Source organism: Belonocnema kinseyi, chromosome 6 (assembly GCF_010883055.1).
Source record: "Belonocnema kinseyi isolate 2016_QV_RU_SX_M_011 chromosome 6, B_treatae_v1, whole genome shotgun sequence".
In the NCBI taxonomy this organism is placed as follows: domain Eukaryota; kingdom Metazoa; phylum Arthropoda; class Insecta; order Hymenoptera; family Cynipidae; genus Belonocnema; species Belonocnema kinseyi.
The window spans coordinates 132999881-133015018 of NC_046662.1; the positions used below are offsets into that span (position 1 = coordinate 132999881).

Here is a 15138-nt window from a genome sequence, read left to right on the forward strand (position 1 = left end):
CGAGGGGCGACCCCCCCTCCCAATAATATAACATCAATCATGATTTACATAAAAGAATGGTTTAAATCCCCGTACTTACAATAAGAAGCAAAAAAATTGTTTTCAACTTTATCGATAAGCTTCACAGAACAAAGTACCGACATTTTCGTTGATTGTCCACTGTTTTCTTCTCGCTCTGCTCTGACGCAAGCGCGATGGAAAAGTTACAAGCTGCTCTAGTCAAAGTTCCGCGAAAATTTAATTGGATAAATGAAAAATTGCTCTTTCTAATACAAATTAATAATAAAAGTTTCTAAGTTATTCACAAAACAAGTTAAAAGTTTAAGTTATTCATTTTGAAAAGAAACAAATTAACATTTTTGTATAATAAAAGGATTTTTTCATTTATCCAATTTGAATTTTTGCGGAACTTTGACTAGAGCAGCTGGTGCTACCTAGCGGCTGTAAGCAACCATTTGTTTGCAAATTTATGTACATAAAAATAATTTGCTTACGATTTATGGGGAAATTAAAAATCTTATCACGAATTTTATGTTAAGCGAATATCTGAAAAGATTGCAAAAAATGTTAATATTTGAAAAAAGAATCTTTAAAAGTTCGAATCATTTTAAAAGATATATGCCTAAAAGATTGCAAGGTTTTGAAAAGATTAAAAAATAATTAACAATTCGAGAAAATTTCAATACATTTTTAAGAAAATGTACATTTTTGAAAATGTAGAAAAAAATCAAAAGCTTTTTTAGAATTTTGGAAGGATTTTATGAAAATACAAATTCATTTTTACGATTCATGAGGAAATTTTAAATTATTTTTTAGTTTGGAAAATGAATTCTGAGAAAAAACTAAAAAACATTTTAAAACCTCAGTGGACACAAAAGTATGAAAATCCCAAGAAGGTCCTTGGGACGTTCCTATGACGTACTATGTCAGGCCAATCAATATTTACTGTTCTAAAGATAACCTAATGACGTCTAAAAGACATGGACGTTCTCGGGACATATTTCTTACTGACATTAGACGTTTTAAGAGCATCCCTGGAATGACCAAAGGCAATTTTCACCATTTAGAAAAATGTTAGGTTAAACTAATATAATTTTAAAATATATCTGCGAATATTGAAAGTTCTAAAAAGATAAAATATATTTTAAAACTTCAAAAAATATGCGAAACTTTATAAAATATTTTTTAAATTCTTCCAAACTTCAAAAAAACAAATTTTTCCTAATATTCTGTAAAATACTGTGAAATAAAAAGAGTCTCTAAACCTTTATAGATTCTTTTTCGATAAATATCATGAAATTTCAACTGTAATAATATGCAATTCTTATTTTAGTTATTTTCCGCTCACTTCTACCTACTATTCATTGTACCTTTCGAGTTTCTTCACAATAGGCTGAATTGCGTAATAAATCATAAAAGGTGGAATTCCCCAAAAATTGATTGGGTTAAAACCAGGTATAAAGACTCTAGGATCGATATTTGAGGTTCGTACGAGATTCTAGAACATTGGCCTATAGGTTTTTCCCGAGTCTAAAAAATGTATTTTCAAAATGTAAAGTTACACAAGTATATCTGAGGATCACAAAGAGCCTTCAAATATAGCCATTTTATGCCATCCGTTCCCCGCTTACAAAATAAAATCTTTAAATTTATTAGGCATTCTTCTGATGCGTTTTGTCAACTCTCTTTCCTCTCTTTGCTTAACCGAAGTAGTGTTTTCTTCTTCCGAAGCTGCTCAATCAATTACTTGCTCACACTCATTTGATTGATTCGGCCTTGCAGGCTCTGTGCGTTCCAAGCTCTTGACCTGAACTTCGTTGTTGCTCTTTGAATTTTCTTCGTCGTCTAGTTCTTCCTGACCTGGACACCATGATTTTAATTGAGACGCATGGGCAGCAGCTGCATACGTTCGTCCTGCTGCTGTGTGCTTAAGTTGCACGATTTTAGTATGTATCGTGTCCCAAGGATTCCGTTACCATCATCGGATTACGAAATTTAGGCCGAAGCTTGGTTGACTCCTCACTACTCTCGACTGCTCGCCTCGGGACAACAGCTTCTCCTGGCTGATGCTCTTCGTAAAAACGTCGCTTCTTATATCCCCGTTCCTTCGTTTTTAATTGCTTTTTGAGAATCCTGGATCGAACTTCATTCTGAATCTGGTTCACTGATTCATCCAGGTCCGTTTGGACTTCGGCTCCAAGGTTGCTGAGACGGCCTTCGTCGTTTCGTGGTTGATAACCGTGTAATGTCTTAAATGGATTACGCCCGGTAGTCTTTGATCGTGCAAGGTTAAAATGATGTTCTACCTCCGTTATCTTCTCGTTCCATTGATCTTCTTGACCTTCAGCAAATGTCGACTGTAGTATTGGGACCAACACCCGGTTGACTAACTGTACCAGAAATCTTTTAAGAACTTCGCTGTAAATGCAGTCCCGCGATCCATGATTAGTCTTGCTGGAACTCCCCACTGTCGAAAAATTGGTTTGAGAGTCTTTACAACTCCCATCGCCGTTGTGTCACTGGCTGGTCTCAACAATGTATAACGGGTAAAATTATCGGCAAATACCAGTAAATAACTTCTCCCGCGTCAACTCTTAATAAATGGGCCCAAATGATCAGCATGGACCACTTCGAACGGCTTTGAACCAGGTGAAATTAGATGCAATTTACCTGGCTTCTTTCCAGCCGGCTTACATTTCCGACTTACCAGTTCGAGTCCCTTTTCGTCCTCCCTTTTTCTCCATTTCCCTCTCCCTGTGGTAAATCCATCTTTGCTCCAACTGGAATCCAGAAAACCGTTCCTTTTCTTCTTTGGATCGTTCATCCTCTGCCTTTGTTAGTATCCTGGCTAATTCGCTAAGTTCTGAATCGGGCTTTTGCATAGCAAATCCATATTCTTTTTCAGACATTGCAATGATTACCATGTGATGATCTAGCTCCTGCACCCAAGTATCTCTAGGATCTCCTACCGGGGCTCGACTGAGAGCGTCAGCATGTGCCATCTTCGAACTTTCACGATCTGGATACTTACGGATTTTTAGTTGTACTGGCATTCATGCATACGAGCTCTTGGCAATATGTCACCATTGTCAAATGAATATCTACCTTAAATGATCGAAAACGATCAATGTACACAATGTACAAGTGGTACATTCTTTCAGCCGGTGTTTGTTTACTTACCGCATACACTAAATGGAACAATCCATCTAGGCCTTTCTGCATGAGAAGTCCGTTTAGCCCATAGGCACTTGCGTCTGTGTGCAATTCCGTAACAGCCTTTGAATTGTAGAGGGCCAGCACTGGATCAGTCAACAACTCCTGTTTGAAATTCTTGAACGCCTGTTCTTCTTTTTCTCTCGACTGAAACAGAACTCCTGTTTGTGTCAGTCTTGTTAGAGCTTCCCTCTTAGCTGCGAATCCAAGCACAAAACGCTGAAAAAATCCTATGAGGCCAATGAATCGATGGATGTTATGCACATTTTGTGGAATTGTGAAGTCACTAATCGCGCCAAACTTCTGTAATCCCGGTCGAATTCCTTCGACTGATTCGATATCCCAGATATTCGACCTCCAATGCCCCAAATATATATTTCGCTGGATTTAAGGTGAGACTAACTTTCTCTAGTGCCTCCAACACCTTGTCTAATCGTTTTATTAAGTCATCAACATTTTTTCCGGAATTATGATACTATCGACATAAGCCAACGCCACTTTGTTCATTAGTTCACCTAATGCCTTACTTATTAGATGGCCAAATTCGTATGGCGCAATCGTGAGATCAAACATCATTCGATTCAACTTACCAGTGTCATCTGGTGTTACGAAGTCTGTCTTCTCCTGATCACCTGGAGACAAGGGAACTTAAAGGTACCTATACGAAAGATCCACTGTCGCAAATATGGTACTCTCAGCTAAATATTTCATTTGTTTGTCCACATTCGGCAAAGGGAAACATTGTTTAACAGTTTGAGCATTCAGTGCTCTGAAGTCGATTATCACCCGTTTGTCCCCATTCTTCTTTTTAACAAGCATCGCTGGACTTGCATACCTCGATTTTGTGTCCGTGGCGAGACCAGCGCGCTTCCATTCTCTGACAATTTCTTTCATCGTCTCCTGCTCGCCACCAGATACCGAATAGGCGGTCGCCTTACCAGTTTGGATCCTGCTTTTTTCTAATCTCCATTTCTGTAGGGGTTACGCATTCAAGCTCTTCCATGTTTATCGAAAAGGCTCTTCTGTGTTTATTTTTTAACTTCAATATTTCACTCCGATGGTTGCCGGATAGCTTACTTCCGAACTTCAGGTCGTTTTCCTTGAGAGGTTCTCGCTCCGGTTTAATCTGAGGCGGTTTCTCAAACTTCTCTATATTCTTGAGTTATCTATATCCTGTCTTTATTATTTCGTCCTCTTTACCATAATTCCCCATTAATACATCTATGTATCCAAATTCTGAAAGAGTAGATACAAGCATGGCGGTTTTTGAAGATATGCGCTGATCCGCCACTACGTACGTTCCGTAAATTGCAGTTTCGTTCACCGCTTCTATTGGTAACTCTTTTAAGAGTATTGGTTTTCTCTCAAATCAAATTTGGTCTTCCTCTGCCGTACTTCTGATTCCCGGTTGGTTAAACCAACTCCGCCCAATCATAAGACTACTTGTAATCACACCATCAGACACTACGAATGTCGGAACTGTCGTTCCCTCCGCTCCATCAATTTCTAAAATTAATTCCACGACTCCCATTAACTTTTGAGGCATATGGAAAATTCACAAAACTTCGTCATCTCCGTTTAATTATCTAATCAGTAAACCGCAGTTTTTCGCTACTGAGTTAAGAATAAGGCACATTGAACTGCCATTATCGACCAATCCGGTGATTAAATATTTTCTGTTGGCCGTCATGTTCTTCAAGGTTGGCTGAGTATTAACTACTTCTGTAGCTCGCGTCTCCTTATCCGTTGCATTTTCTTTCTGACCGTCTTGGCAAGACTTGCTAATGTGTTCTGTTTTTTTTTTTTACATTTTTAGCAAAGTATTTTATTTCTTTCAAGGGGACAATCTCGAGAAAGGTGACCTTAATCAGCACAGTTGTAGCATCTTTCCCCACGTTTATCCCAATTCCTTTTTGGTTCTGCCCCAGTAAATTTCTATTCCTCCACGAGGCTTTTCTGCTTTCTCGTCCATTTTCCCCTTAACCAGTCTCCTTGCTGAATTTGCTCCCTCCAAGTCTGTTCAATCGTCCAAAAATTCTTCTTCAGAGACATTTCTGCGCGAACTCAATTGAAAATATAAATCATGTGACCATATTTCAGATAGGATTTTTTTATTTCTTTTATTTTGTTTTCAATTCGTTAATCTGTTAAAACAGTGTTCGCTGCCTTAAGTTTCGTCAATGACTCCTACCCAAAAAGTTTTGCCATGTCTCCAATATCCTCCAGCTGAATTTTTGCTGCACGAGTGTTGCCCTTACCGCTTAATTCTTTGAACTTAGCAACTTTAGCCTGTACAAATCGACGTGTAGTCTCAGTTTTGATTTCTGAGAATAAGTAGAAGCACCCGCAAGCACCTTTAACAACGGAGGGTTTTCTAAAAGTAGTATCGGGTTGTCAATCATTAACTCCGCTAATAAATCATTTACTGTTTTTCCCAGGTCACCATTACCTCGTCCTCTAGCTCAGTCGTTATGATGAGTGCCGAATCCGTATCGCCGATTTCCGTAGTCCCTATCTTCTGAAATGTTTTTGTTAATGTTTTGACGATCAAGAGACTCGGGTGGATTCGCCTTACATCTCCGATTTTCGCGATTTTCAGTTTCGAACCGAGTACGTGGATTTTCCTTAGTTTTTCCTTCTTCGAGATCGAAATACATTTCTTGAAGTACGGCCTCCATTTGTGCATAAATAATTCCAAAATTCTGATTATTATTCAGTATCACTCCGTACGTCACTCGTTGCTGGTCTTGACGCATGCGGGGGTACGGTGTTGATTGTACTCGAAAATTGTTCAACTTTTTGCTTCGATGTTGATTTTCTCGCCTGACCGCGTCTTCTCTCCTAAGCTGATAGACTGATAACGAGTTCTATCAGCTAATGACCCACGTTCATTATTTGCATAGCTCGTCAAGAATTGTTCACGTTCACGTTCATATTGTTCCTACACACTTGCAGTTTTACGACACGTATTGTATTTCACCATTCGCTTGATAATTCGAATTCCGCTATTTTGGCAATCGCCATTCCCGGAAAATCTCCCGTTTTCATAAAAATTCCCTTGATTACTCATTTTGAATATACGTACCTCAAAATTTCAAAAAAGAAACAAGATGCCCTTTTTATTTAGACCTTACCACCAGCAGAATTCTCTGTCGCTCTTGATTCAACACCTGTCCGCCTGTAGTCCGCCGACTGTAACTTCTCGCCACTCACCACATTCACAGCAAAATCTTTTTTTCACCAAGTTCACCAAAGTCCACCAAAAATTCTCAAAAGTCCATCTTAAGAAAATATTCGACACACCGATTTGTCCATTTTCATGAGCGAAAAGTCTCCCTAAAATTTTTGAATATATCCCACTTCTGATTGAGAGACAGAACAAAAGAAAGTGTTTCACAACTTTCCGCGGAGGCGCTGCAGCGAGGAGGAAAGCAAAAACATGGCTGCGCTATGATGTGTATGCTACAAAACATGGTTGCTCAGTTTTTCATAGTTATGAAACGTACTTTCGATCAAATATAAAGAAATAAAGCCTCAAACATAAATTTTAAACCAAAAAGATAAAAAAAGAAGATTAATTTTTTATCGAAAAAGTAGAATTTTTAATAAAATACATAAGACTTCAAGCAAAAAGATCAATTTTCTACAAAAAAAAAAGAATTTTCAAACACAAAGAAATGAGTTTTTAAGCATAATGTTATAATATCACTTTTTACTTTAATCGAGTTTTCTTGTGTTTACTTTTCTCTTGCGATTAATTTTTCTCTTAATTGATATCTGGCCCCGGCCAGCAGCAACCACTCCGCTCGGGCTGCAAAAGTCGGGTAGGCGTCAAAGGCGAGAGGTAGAAAAAAGAGAGAGACAGAACAAAAGAAAGAGCTTCAAAACTCTCCGCGGAGGCGCTGCAGCGAGGAGGAAAGCAAAAACATGGCTGCGCTACGATGTATATACTACAAAACGTGGTTGCTCAGTTTTTCATAGTTATCAGACGTACTTTCGATCAGATATAAAGAAAATAATCCTCATACATGAATTTTAAACCAAAAGATAAATAAAAAAAAGAAGATTAACTTTTTATCAAAAAGTAGAATTTTGAATAAAATACATATGACAACATTTTCAACAAAATACTGGCCTCATACGTGAATTTTCAACCAAATCATGAATTTTCGACTGAGAAGATATTTGTTAAATTTTTTAAATTATTTATTTATTTACTATTATGATTTAAAAAAAATTATACAAAATAGCCGATCTTTCCCAATATAGTCGAATTTTCATCAAAATAATGAAGTTTTTTAACATCAGTATAATTTTCATAAATAAGATTTAAATTCTCCACCCGAACTATAATGGTAGACTTTTGAAATAAAAATAATTAACTTTGGTGAACATTTTTCTTTTGTGTGGAAAATAAACAATTCGTGCCTCATATTTTGCCATGAAGAACAATAGATTTTGACTCCAAAACAATTCTGTAACATTGCCTGGGCTAGACTCATTCGCATTTCATATATGAATTCGGTCTTTTATTTCTTAGAAAATAGAGCTTTTTTATACTTAAGCTTTTTTGACACTTATAATATTAATTAATAACTAGTATATTCCACCCTTAAACACGCAAATATTTATATACACCTCATTATGAGTATATTCCGATGTTTGTTCATCTAATAAGTATAGCTAACAGTTGGGATGGCTATAATATATACATAGATCTAACTTTAAATCTTATAGGTTATTAGAATAATGTTAAAAATTTTATAAGCTATCAGCAAAGATATATTGTATCAAAGATTACTCTCAAACATTAAAAAGTTTAGAAACAAAAATGTCACTATGAAAATTCGGAAAAATATTCTTTAATTCAAAGAAAATTTCTTTGAATTAAAGAAAAATATTCATTGGCTCTCACTTTTAGAAAAGTTTACTTGATGAAAATGTACAATGCACAAGTATCAAAAAAATCTGGTCAATTGCACCGAAATTTTGGTACAAATAGAACCTTTTCCAGCTCTATTTGTACCGAAAACATCCGCCTATTTGTACCGAAATTTCAGTACCCGCAGCCACGGCCTTATGGTTTTTCGTTCGAATAGAGATTTTTCCTTGATTGGAAATGATTTCCATCATTTGAAAGTTTGTTTTGGTTGAATAAAGAAATTATGTTAAAGAAACGGTTTCTCTCATTCAAGCGAGATTCAAAACAAATATTTTTCTGATATTTGCATAAATATTCACAGTTATAATTAAATGAGGTTTTGTTTAACTTAATTCATATTTCTTTGTTTATTGATTGCTAATGACGTGGTTATGACATTTGATATCCTAATATTGCTATTTATTGTGCTCCATTTCTAAAACAAAAACAACGCAGCGCTATTTTATTCGAATCTTTTAACTATAACTTAGATTTACAGGGAACATTTTTATTTTGAATTATTACTCGCTATTTTTAACAGTTTTGAAATTAAAATTATTTGACTTAGACCGTACGATAAGTTCCAGTTAGTTGTGTTTATAATAATTCAATTTCAAATGTTTTTATTTTAAACGTTTTAAAGCTAGAAATGTTATAATTAATTATATTCGTTATTGGAAGAATATTTCATGAAGTATATCTAATCATCTCCCTAAATCACTAATTTAGTTTTATCATTTTTGAAAATTATTTCAGTTTTTATTTTGATGACTTTTTGCTGTAAGTCGAGAAATTAGCATTATTCAGAAAAAAACAACAATGCCATTTTCTTGATACATATAGTTTATAGTGTATACATATTTATAACTTAACAATACATAGAAATATGTCGATTTTATTTCGCAATATCGTCTGGATAAACTTCAAACAATAGTTAACCTTGGGGATTTAATTATTTAATGTTCAAAGATACGTAACGCCTCGGTGGGGGTGGGGAACCACGAGCGTTATGCCTATGTTAGACGTACGTAAATTTAATATAGGAAAAGTGATAGGTGGGGGGGGGGGTCAAAACTGTCAGCGAAAAGCGTTCACTATTTTTTGAACGGCCTCTGTATATATGAGGAGTCAACAAATGATCTCTTCAAAGTATTTATCATTCGACGCAGAATTCCATGAAACGTATAAATCCATAAAGTCTCAGAAAAGTATTATATTTTTTATGCCTGTTTTGAAAATCTTAAAAATCATTTGTATCTGAAAGATCTAAATTCTAAAATATAAAATTGTAACGAAGAGCATAGAACTTAATGCAAGGAAAGTGCCCTTGAAATATTTACTCAATATCTTTCGTTTGCTTTAGTAAAGGGCTATGGCCAATAAAGAGGGGGGTTCTGGGCCCTGAGGCCATTTCAATTTCAGTATCAGCAACATGTAGGGATACTATAATATAGTAAACCTACACAACCTGTCATCTCAGAAATGAGTAGTTTTTGAGTTAAGCAAGGAAGTTTTTTTTTCATAATCATTTTTCTCGGAAACTAGTAAACATATTTTGTGGTTCTTTTTTTTCAATAAAAGATCTCTTTAAGAACTTTCAAAATATGTATCGTAATCTGTATAAAAGTCTTTGAAACGCTGAAAAAGTAAGAAAAAACAATTATGTCGCTTAGAAATCCATGTTTTAATGCACTAGATTTTGGCGTGACAAAATAATTCTTTAATTTTCAGATTCTACGGGAAAAACTACATTAGAAAGTGTCAATGACACTTTCGATATGGATGTGGAAAGTAGTGCAAATTTGGAGTTTGTAGTTTTTAAAGCTCATCTGATATTGATGCACAAGTGATTTCAACAAAGTTAGCTTGAGTTGCGTATGCGCGAAGCATCGGCACACGGGACGACCCCCACCGCTGTATATGTATTTAGATCGCAGACGAGCCTTCATTTGTTCATTCGCTGCTGTCGAATGTAGATTCATTGATATGTATCTTTCCTTTGACCTTCTTTTTTATAACTATTTGAGACATTTCTTCTTAGAATCGCTTACACTGATATAGCTACGCATTGCAGCCTGTGTCTTCTCAAAGATAAAAGTAAAAAATCGGACAATAAAAATCGGCTAGTGGATGGTCGAAGATTAGCAGAATATTAAAAAAAAAAAAAAACGAGAGATGTCGAAGTTTTTCTTAATCGAAAATGTGACACAAAAACGAAAGGGAGTTTGAAAAAGTTTCTCTTGAAACAGAAATAAAAAGTCCGTCTTTTGAATAATTGCCTATTCCAGTGAGTATTCATGATGAAAAGGTTTGTGTTGCATGTCGCAAGACTTTAAAGAACCGTCATCGAATGAAGAAGACAGTGATTTCGCAAATGTGGTCTTTGCAAGGTATTGTTATACATCATTACAGTCGTGTCTGTGACGAGTGTGACTATTGAAAATTGCACATTTACAGAAGAAGCTGTTAATATATTGCGCCCTGCTTATGACGTCTGTTCTTTTACGTCTAATAAGTGGGTTACATTTCTTAATGCTCTGCGAGAAAACTATGTTGTTACTCCTTGGGAGGAATTCACAGATTTGAAAAAACTATCGTCAAAAACCTATTTCGCGATGACTGGGTATACAAAAGATGAGTTTCCCAGAATCTTATTAAAAATTACGAGCCTTCGTTAATTTCCTGAACGTTCCCCTTCGCAAATTCTCGCAGTTTACATGAGTAAAGTACGTTACGGAACTTCAAAAGAGAAACTTGTCTCAGATTTTGGCCTTCTATCTCGTAATGTGGCACATTCGTATATACTTATCAAAAGATGGCAGCAAGAAGAAAGTTATCTATCTTGCGTTGGATGCTACATATTCATAAACACAAGAAAGTGCTGAAAACGCAAAGCAAAAGGCTCAGTTCAGTCATCATAAACATCGACATTTAGAAAAACCTTTTCTTGTTTGCACAATCGATGGATATATAGTAAGCATTCACGGTCTCTTCGATGCTACGAAAAATGATGCTTCTATTTTAGACAAAATCATACAATCAGATATAAATTTTGCAGCACTCATTACACATAATGAGAATTACGAAGTTGTTACATTTGGCGACCGAGGCTTTCGTGATACAGTTAATCGCGGTACCTTAACTAAATTTGGAGGTCATTTTTTCACTCCTGACCTTGATTACTCGTCGGCCCTTTTGCCGATATTACGCGCAAACGAATCGCGCTTTGTTACAAAATTACGTCGAATTATAGAGAAAATGAATGGAATTTTGAAAATTCGTTTACGCTACTTAGCAAATATCGTTCCAAGCAAAAGTTGAGACATCTCAATATTGATTTTTGAGCTGGTGTAGCCTTTTATAATACCTTCTTTAAACCTATTACATGCGACAAAGACGATGCACTTGAGATTACTGGTGAAATGAAAAAAAAGGAACTGTAGACAATATTTTTGTAGAAAAATCGAATCAACTGGATAAAAAAAGCGATTAGGGATAAGATAAATGCGAGGTATGTTGACGATTTACCCATCCTCAGTATTCATGATGTAAAGATGACGACTTTTGGAACTTATCAGATAAAAATGGCCAAAAGTTATATAAGAACGCGTCAATAAATTTTCTAGGGAAAATAGTTTATCTTGTGTTCGCGCATTCTTCCATTCACGCCATCATTCAACTATGAAATATCGTACTCATGTTTGCTATGACATTAACGAACATGGACGTAAAGCTATTAAAGGATGGTGCTGCAACTGTAAAGTGGGGCATATAACAGTAGGTCGTTGTTCCTATGTTGCAGTAATTATTGTGTACTTCGCAATTAAATTCATGTTGGTTGAGAAGATGGAAACGAATTTGTACTTAAAATAGAAGATGAGGATGTTGACGTGGACGATAATTATGGCACTAGTTTTTCTTCGAAAGAGTAATTTCAATTTCTAACAACTAGGTAAGCATTTAAAATTCATCTAAAATATATACTCGCGAACATTAACTGCTCACATCAATATCAGATAAGAATTATGAACCTACAAATTACAATTTTTCATTAGTTTCAGCATTGATATCGAAAGTTTTATTGGCACTTTATTACGTAGTTTTTTCCCAAGAATTCGAAAATTGAAGAATTATTTTGTCACGCGAAGATCTAGTGCATAAAAACATGAATTTTTAAACGAAGTAATTGTTTTTTCTTACAACTTTTATCTAAAGAAAGTATAGTTATTTCATCAATACTAAAAAAGTTACGACCAATTTAGTGAATGCATGATTTTTTTTCAGAAAAAAAGTGGCTTAGTTGTGAGACACCTAGAAAAATTCATTAAAAATGGGAAAATATCAAGTAAAACCTAGATAAATATTTTCAAATATGAATTTTATTCAATCTGAAGGCTTTCAGTAGACATTAATTATTTTTATAACTAGCACTTTTCATTGTTCATTAACATCTTCTTAATCAAAATCGCTATCACAATGTTTGCAAGTGTAGAAACTTGTACGCATATTTGCACACTTCAAACGAACCAGCCGCTTGGACGAAATGCATTTGATAGAGTTAAAAGCGGTCAATGTTGTCGGCAAAAACTTTAAGCAAATGGTGCAAAGGTCTGCATCTTCATCCGATAGTGGTGATGGGTTTGCTTTGGAACGCTTGGCTGGTGGTTTTGCCTTCTTTGGTGTTGGCTTCTTCGGTGCTAGTTTCTTCGCTGCTTCTGCTTTCTCCTTCAAAACAACAATGTTTTCTGGAGAAGTCAGCTCGCTACTCCCCATCGTCTTTCGGCCACGTTTCGACGGTTTTATTGTGGCAGCGGTGGCTTGCAATGGGCCAATTTCATCTAAAATCAATGAAAAAGTAGTGGCAGCTGACATAACTGATTCCTATCGAGATTTGGATGGTTCAGGCGTTGACGGTTCAAATGTGACCACTTCTTCTTCTCGACCGATATTAGTCTGAAAAAAATAATACGCCGCTGTTTATGTTCGTAGATATCAGTGTCAATCGCAACTACTTCAGAATTCTATTCAACGACTTGGACAAAATCAGCATCCTTGAAGATATCGGGATTGGATGGAGAAATGCCCGTTGCAGCGAAGTCCGATTTTATTGTTTTTGGCGTTAACGCCAAATCCAATTTTGCATACACAAGCCCAGCAATGTGCTGTATTTCCAAGAAATAGTTGTCCTTTTTGGAGTTGACACTGCTGAAAATAAAAATAAATGGATCAAAACACCAGTTAAATGGTAAATAAACACTTTATGCGGACAAAAATGACGATATTTGACCGTGGTATACGCTTTCAATTGTATATACTGGGAAAAGCAATGTGTCTTACAACTAAGCCAGTACTATGTCTCACAACCAAACCATGACGCCACTATGAGGATGACAACAACACAACTTTTCCAACCGTATATTGGCATAAAGTAATATTGCATCACAAAATATGAGGAAAACACTAAATGCTAATGCATTCTACTTAGCATTTTCAATTGATTCACTCGAAAAAATGGAACTTTGCAAAAAATCAAAAAATGTTTTTTCACTCCATTTTTGCACACGATATTCGCAACTGATTCACTAATGCGTCTATCCACTTCGATGTGGGCACAAACGATGGCTCAGGACAAGAGAAGTTCGGGAGTAGTCGGGTTGACCATGTTGATATTGTAATGCAGAGAAAATCGACTGTCTCACAACTAAGTCCTCTCCTTAGGGCGAGAGATCGGCGCACTTCCGATACTCCTATAAGATCCCATTGATTTTCTTGTTTTTTTATTAAATATTTAATATTTTTTCAAATCCTCATATCTACTTACGATTCTTTTAATTTTCATAAATTCAAAAGAAAATTATTGTTTTGTTTAAAAAGGTATTATAATAAGGTGTAATAAGCTAATATGAATTGAGAATAAAATTTTGTGTTACATTAGTCTAAAATTTATAACTTAACTTCAATCGAAATTGTTACTAAAATGGGAGCTCTGGTCACCATAAATGTGTAAATATACATTCAGCTATTAATTAGCCAAATATATTTAATCAGAATTTTTAAAAATTTCAAAACTAAAATGTGTCAGATTGAAAATAAAACTTTAAACATTCGAAGTGTTAAAAATCTTACTACATGTGCCGAAAACATCCAGCTAATCGTTCCAGAATGTCGGTATATAGAGCCCCTTCGTCTTGAAATTCGTGTTGAAATTTCTGTACACGTAGACATGTTATTAAAATATAGACACTATAAAAATTGAAACGTTTAAAGTTGAAATTAACATGGATGGAACTAAGGCTTGAACTGAGCAGTGTGTTATTTTAGATACAAAATTCATATATAGCATATTAAAAACTATGCATGTACTAATACATATTCATATTGTTTAAATTGAAACTAAATTTCAATTTCAGGTCGTGAATTATTTAGTAGTTATCTCAAGTTCTAAAATGCTTTTTAAGCTGGAATAAAATATTTGCATTGTTAATTTAAATCACTTTAGAAGATTGCACTAGGCGAACTTTCGAATAAATAGTTCAGTTTAACATTATTTGGTTATTTAGCGACTTACATATGTTTCTGCTTTCTTTTAAACAGTTCGCCTAGACGTTCTTTAATATTTGTTCGCCATAGACGTTCTTTAATATTTCTTCCAAGTTTGTTCTAGAACTGTGTCGTAATAGTATTATATCGAAGTTCTAGAACCATGTTACAAGTGTGTTCTTGAATTACTCAAGGTCAAAAATTAATGACTGTTTCTGAACATTTGTTACGTAATTGTTTTAGAACTGACCAATCACAGACGTTCTGTAACACGTGATCCAAGCTTGTTCTAGAACTATGCCGTATTGTGTATATCGAAGTTCTAGAATCCTTTTCCAAATGTGTTTTAGAATAAATCAAGAGCAAAAATTGAGATATCTTAGTTGACAGATAGCACTAAAGTTCTAGCGTTCATGTTCGAGCACTAATAACGAATCACAGACGATCTTTATTATTGTCTATAT

General features: G+C 35.2%; 1 protein-coding gene across 1 annotated transcript in view; it reads right to left on the minus strand.

The window, feature by feature from the left end:
• Positions 1-12589: 12589 nt before the first annotated feature.
• The window catches only part of LOC117175604, a 54186-nt gene continuing 51637 nt past the window's right edge, over positions 12590-15138 (minus strand). Inside the window, exon 2 of the mRNA XM_033365311.1 lies at positions 12590-13339. Coding sequence (XP_033221202.1) covers positions 12590-13006 — 417 coding nt within the window. The 5' untranslated portion in view covers positions 13007-13339. The remainder of the gene's footprint in view (positions 13340-15138) is intronic.